The 6,387-nt window shown below is 42.8% G+C and overlaps 1 protein-coding gene across 1 annotated transcript; it reads right to left on the reverse strand.

Annotated features, from left to right (window-relative positions):
* Positions 620–4,933, reverse strand: LOC8059051 (transcription factor SPEECHLESS). The gene is made up of 3 exons (XM_002453589.2): positions 4,276–4,933; positions 2,205–2,900; positions 620–973 (listed from the first exon to the last, which is right to left on the reverse strand). The coding sequence occupies exons 1-3, from the start codon at positions 4,708–4,710 to the stop codon at positions 908–910; spliced, it is 1,197 nt and encodes a 398-aa protein (XP_002453634.1). The 5' UTR covers positions 4,711–4,933; the 3' UTR covers positions 620–907.

Raw genomic sequence — 6,387 nt, forward strand, 5'->3', positions numbered from 1 at the left:
TTATAGGGTATAGAAAAAAGACTTGTGACATAATGGAGGAAGTTTAAGATGTTGAGTTTGATGAAACTAATGGTTCTCAAGTTGAAATGAGAATCTAGACGATTTGTGAGGTGCCCTAGATGAAGCAATGAAAAACATGGCAATTGATGATGTAAGACCTAGAGGGGTATTAGAGAAGATGATGATTCAACTAGAGCTATTCCTCCAACTATTGTGCAAAATAAAGATGAACCTAGCATAATGACTCTCATCATGAAAGTCCAAGTCCAATAGTGCAACTTTGGCTAGTTCAACTCAAGTGGTTCAACCATGTCATCAACCAAGCTCATCAAGAGGTCAAGTGCAAGTTTTTAAACCACTTGTGCATCAAGCTACTGCAAGGGGTCATTCATTGAATCAAATCGTTGTTGACTTAAGAAGCGGTGTGCAAACAAGATCAATGCTTGCATCCTAGTACTTATCTCTGCTAGCTGATGTATATAATAATCAACATAAAACCCAACTCCTTCTGTGACTACATATTTTTGGAACAACAACCAGGAGTATAAACGTATACGGCACTTCAGGCTCGTGCCATGCATGCATGTAAATGCAAAAGCATGAGAACAAGAGAAGCTAGAAGAGAACAACTTATTAACGTACACACAGGTCGATGAAGATCGATCCATTATTCAGCAGTAGAAATGAAGACAACAACAAATCTCTAACATACTAATTAACTACGCACAGCTACAGACCGAAATAACCCTGATCTGTAACTGTAAACTGGAGCCTACAGCTTGTACAGCCACACAGATTGCACCGACGATGACACTGCTCCCGTTAATTATTATTAATCTGCCTGGGAGCCATACCATGTAGGCATGCAGTTTTACATCTGTGCAGGTAGCCAAATCCTACGTCATCATCACAATAACGTTTGTTGAATTTCCTGCACAAGCTCCTCCGCGCTAAGCTCGCACTCGATCCCAATCTGTAACACACAAAAAAAAAGGCAGGCAAGCGTTGTCAGACAATTTTTTCCTTGTTCGAAATATATGTACACATATATATAGGTCGTCATCGATAAAACCACGATAACATACATGAACTTTTTCAACTATTTTCTAAATTCTAGATGGACGAATAGCAAGGTTATATAGCTCATATCTACGAGAGTCGAGAGTACATCCATGTATTCATGAAACTACTTCCAGCTGTACGTTTTCTACTATACCATGACAGTAACATGCTGCCATGCATAGTTTGCGCCAGCAGGCATCTGACGACCTTAGCTAGTTGTTACTGTTTGAGGATAAGAACCATGGCTCTGCTGGTTTTCCCTCTCACGCATGCACACTACTGCTCAGGGGTACATTATTTGCTGAACCCAAACCAATACTACCCAACCCTGTTCACTATTTGTCCACACACCACTCGCAGACTCATAGTAACTCTACAGTAGATATCTCCACGTAGAACCTAGCTAGCTACATACACGCACTTAGCTAGCAGCCTAGCACTTCATGAAGAAACCAGTCGATTGGACCGATCCATTTGAAAAATTGTTTAGGAGAGGAGCCCTGATGAGCTAAAGATGGAATATCCCATGCACATACATGCATGCAAGGCTTGAAACAATGATGCTTGGATCAATGTTGCTTTTTCCATGGTTATTTCCCGGCCGGGTTTGAATAGTAGGCTACATATATAGAGCTCACATGAAATGAGGACATCCTAAGGCCTTGTTTAGTTCGCAAAAATTTTCAAGATTCCCCGTCACATCGAATCTTTGATCACATGCATGCAGCATTAAATAAAGATAAAAATAAAAACTAATTACACAGTTTATCTGAAATTTGTGAGATGAATCTTTTGAGCCTAGTTACTCCGTGGTTGGACAATGTTTGTCAAATAAAAACGAAAGTGCTACAGTAGCCAAAAACCCAAAATTTTGCCAACTAAACAAGGCCTAATACTACATACTACTGCTCCCAATTGAATGCCTGCTCTCCAGCCTGGTCCATCCTTAATTCAGCAGTGTGTGAGTGCCTTAAAAATGCACACATTAGTCTTGTTTGCTTCTTGTGAGTAGATGTGCTAACATCATTCTGTCCATCTTTTAATACGTTGTGTTAATGTCCACATGCATGATGATTCTGTATGTTGAGTTTAGCAAATTATCTGTTGCTATTATTAGATATTATTCCGAGTTTATAGGGTACCTTGATGGTGAAGGAGTGCACCATGGTGTCGTCCACGGTGCTGACGCTGACGTGAAGGATCTCCAGCGACAGAGACTCGAGTGCGGCGATGATTTTGAGCGCCTGCCCCGGCGACCGGTGAGACACCGTCTTGAGCACCAGGTTGGGCCCAGCAAACTCCACCTTCACGTCGGGGAGGTTGAGGCCGGCCGCCGCTGGCCTGCAGGCTGCCTGCGCGGCGAGCTCGGTTACGAGGCTGTCTAGGGTCGGCAGGTACGTCGTCGTCGTCGTCTGCATGGAGTAGTGCTGCTGCTGCTGCTGCTGATCGAGCGAGTAGGACGACGACGACGACGTTGGCGTTATCGCCGGTGACGCCGCCGCCATGTAGGCGGCAGCGGCAGGCGGGTATGGGAGCCTGCAGCTTCCAGCTGTTCCAGCCGCGCCGGATGCAGCAGCAGCAGGCTTGTACGGGCTGCCCGGGGTCGGCGTCCGGGGGCTTATGGGCACCGCGACACGCGGGCTGAGCGGCGGCGTGGACTTGACGACGGCGGCGAGAGGCCGCGGGCTGGCTGCCGACACGCTACCACCTGCAGGCCGAGGGCTCAGCACCTGCTCCGCGTATGCCTTGCGGTGCTTCTTGGTCTCCAGCGAACGCAGCACCTGCTGAAGCTCCTTGATGTAGTCCACCACCCCTCCTATGATGGACGCTTGGTCTCCCTGCATGCAGTTCATTGATTGATGATCGATCGACTGAGTAACATAAGCATGAGCATGAGTACGCAGTCAGCAAATAATTTGTCTGTCCATTTGGGTCGATCTATTGATCTATCTCCCACTCTGATTGTAAGATCCATGATGGTTCATTCTTTCGTAGATTCTCTTAAACGTTGCATGTTCAATGGAGTACACAAATATAATACTACTCCTATATGCAATGTAGCTTTTTGTTAACCTAGTTTTTACTCTCTAGGTTCCAAATTATAAGATGTTTTGATACTTTTAGAAATATTATTTTTACTATATATCTAGAAAAAATTAATATGTCTTATAATTTAAAATGGAGGGTGTAGTTTTTTTACCGCAACATCATGCATATGACCACCCTTGTTTTACAAGGTGCAATAATCCATGGAACTACACATACATATCACACACACCAGACTCAGCATTTTATCACACTTCACAACAAAAAGACACGCGTACATGCAGAGAAGAGAGGCATCAAGTGCAGTCATCGTCTACATGGACGATCGTACATCGTCCTTGCATGGACACATGCTGACATGCGCACACCTCGTTCAGCGTGCATATATGGACACACACTACAGTGTCACACGCTGGTTTCTCATACAAAAGATAAAAATCAAAGATGACCTGATATTTTCAGTTGGATTATTACTGTTGTTTTCTACAAACATGCAAGAAAAGCTTATTATATTAAAAATCAAAGATGATGCGCGCGGTTAAGTTGGATACTTTTGTTTTGTTCAAATCATGCAAGAATAGCTTATTAGATTTAAAGTCAAAGATGATGCAGTACTTTTCAGTTAAATTACTTCTGTTCTATTCAAATCAAGCAAGGAAAACAATAAAGGTTATATTAGTTTAAAAATCAAAGATGATGCGGTATTTTTCAGTTGGGGCCTTGTTTAGTTCCGAAAAATTTTGGGAAATCGACACTGTAGCACTTTCGTTTGTATTTGACAAATATTGTCCAATCATGGACTAACTAGGCTCAAAAGATTCGTCTCGTCAATTCCGACCAAATTGTGCAATTAGTTTTTATTTTCGTCTATATTTAATACTTCATGCATGCGTCTAAAGATTCGATGTGACGGGGAATATGAAAAATTTTGTAAAATTTTCTGGGAACTAAACAAGGCCTGGATTACTGCTACTCCTGTTTTGTTCAAATGAAGCAAGGGATAAAAAAAATGTCAAGTAGAGATTTGCTGAAGTAGTGCTTATTAATTAGCATGTCAAGTGCAGGAAGCATGACAAAAAGGAAGTAGTAGCGAATGCATGCTGCTATATATTAAGACCATGTAGTAGTAGACTTCTATAGCTTATTAGCTATAGACAGTAGTCTTACCCTCTTGACGTAGAAGCAGGGCATGAGCGAGCGTAGCACGGTGAGGTGCTCGTTCATCTGCTTCCTCCGGTTGCGCTCCACCGTGATGTGTGACATCTTCGCCTCCCCCTCGTCAGCGGCTGCATCATCTGTCACCGCTGAACCCTTGTGCTTCTTCTGCACGGGAGCGCCGCCGCCGCCGCTGCCTTTCTCCTCGTCGCCCGTGCGCTTCCGGCAGTTCACAGACGGCCTAGCCCCCACGGCGCCAGCAGGGGAGCTCTGGCTATATGCCCGCATAGCCCCAGAAGAACAGCCTCCAGCACCATCACCGCCGGCGCGGTTCGTGCCCTCCTTCCACGTAGTCCCGATGATGCTGAAGAGGTCCTCAGCGCCCGACAGGCGGTGCCGGAGCTCGCAGTGGTCGTCGACCAGGAGCTCGCACAGGCCGTCCGCCATTGATGGCCGCCGCCACACAGCACAGGGAGGAAAGTGCAGTGCACGGCAAAGTACTTGCCTCGATCGTGTGCTAAATATAGCCTCTGAATCTGATGATAGAAGAACTGGTAGGAGATCAGGGAGTATGCAAAAAGTGAGGGGAACCTTTTGCTTGCTACTTTTATGCACGCACAGGCTCGAAAAAGTGAGAGGAGGAGATGAGAGAGAGACAAGAGTAGACCGTTGTTGCTGATCCTTTGTAGAGTCATGCGAGAGCACCAAGAGTCATAAATATAGGGGAAGAGACGGCTCTGGATGGGGGAGCCTGTTCCACAGATACGGCGGCCACAACCCTAACTCTGGGACCTTCGTACATCTCATGGGCCCTAGAGATGTCTCAAGCGTTTAATATGGTGCTAGTCTGCTGGACATGAAGGGATGTGGGATCAGTGTGTGAAAATTTAACTTACAATAATCGCTAGAACCATCTTAGTTAATTTTCTAGGTTTTTAGCTACCGATGACTGTTCATTTTGGATGCGATTCCTTTTTTTTTATGTTGTACTCCTTTCATCTTAAATTATGAGTTATTCCAAGAACCTTAGAGAGTCAAAACATCTCAAGTTTGACCAAAATTATAGAAACAAATTACAAAAAATTATAACATCAAATAGATATATTATGAAAATATAATTAATAAAAAACCTAATGATACTTAGTTGGTATCATAAACGTTATTATCTTATCATATAAGTTTAGTCAAACTTGAGATGCTTTGACTCTCTAAGATTCTAGGAATAACTTATAATTTGGTATGGAGAGAGTAGCTAGTTAAAAGCATCATCTCTTAATAAGCCACAATGACAATATTAAGATAATAATTGAAGTTAGCTTTTATCTAACATGATTAAAAACACAAACACAACACACAACAACTACAATAAGCACTACGTGAAAATACACATAAGTGGCTAGTAAGCATGACATGTCATCACACTAAAATCAAATTAATGGCCATTGCAGAGACAACTTGATACTAATTTTGGGTTCAAACCAGGTCTAGGAGTTGCAATCACTAATGATGGCCAAGGTAACTAGTGATAGGTGTTCATATAACCCATGTCACTACAAAATGCACTGACCATTAATAATAACTAGACCTATGACTAATCACTGCTCATGTAAGTCATAGGTCTTTCTATCAAACTCTAATTAAGTTGATGGTCTTAATATGATGTCACTTTTTATGAGATTATAAGTGATGGTGCGCTCATAAGCAATGGTTTTAGTGCTAACCCAATAATAGTTCACCTTATCTACTTGCCTCATCATTGTGAAATATAGTAAGCCCTAGAACCTTATCCACACTTTGACTGCCTCTATGCCCTACTGTTGACATTGTTGTCACCACAACACTCCCTTCCACCTTGATGATGCCCTCCTCCTGCACCTCCTTCTTTTCATCAATGATAGGCCCATGCTCACTCCTCCATAGTCAATAATGACAAAGTAACTAGTGGTAGGTGGTAGCATCACTTGTCATTTTTAATTTAATAAGACTACTCACTTATGACTCCCCCAAAATAGACATTCTTCTTGGAAAGTCTTAATGATCAATCAAAATGACATTACAGTTTGTCAACTCATAATAAGTGACAACTTTAGTCATAGCTCATCATTTTGACTCTATCCTATATAA

This window comes from Sorghum bicolor, chromosome 4 (assembly GCF_000003195.3).
Source record: "Sorghum bicolor cultivar BTx623 chromosome 4, Sorghum_bicolor_NCBIv3, whole genome shotgun sequence".
In the NCBI taxonomy this organism is placed as follows: domain Eukaryota; kingdom Viridiplantae; phylum Streptophyta; class Magnoliopsida; order Poales; family Poaceae; genus Sorghum; species Sorghum bicolor.

Bases quoted from the DNA above. Each gene is read 5' to 3' on its own strand.
- LOC8059051 (XM_002453589.2), bottom strand. From the start codon at position 4,710: ATGGCGGACGGCCTGTGCGAGCTCCTGGTCGACGACCACTGCGAGCTC. The intron at 2,901-4,275 runs GTAAGACTACTG...AACTGCATGCAG, and splicing joins CCTGCTTCTACGTCAAGAGG to GGAGACCAAGCGTCCATCAT. The intron at 974-2,204 runs GTACCCTATAAA...TGTGTGTTACAG, and splicing joins TGCACTCCTTCACCATCAAG to ATTGGGATCGAGTGCGAGCT.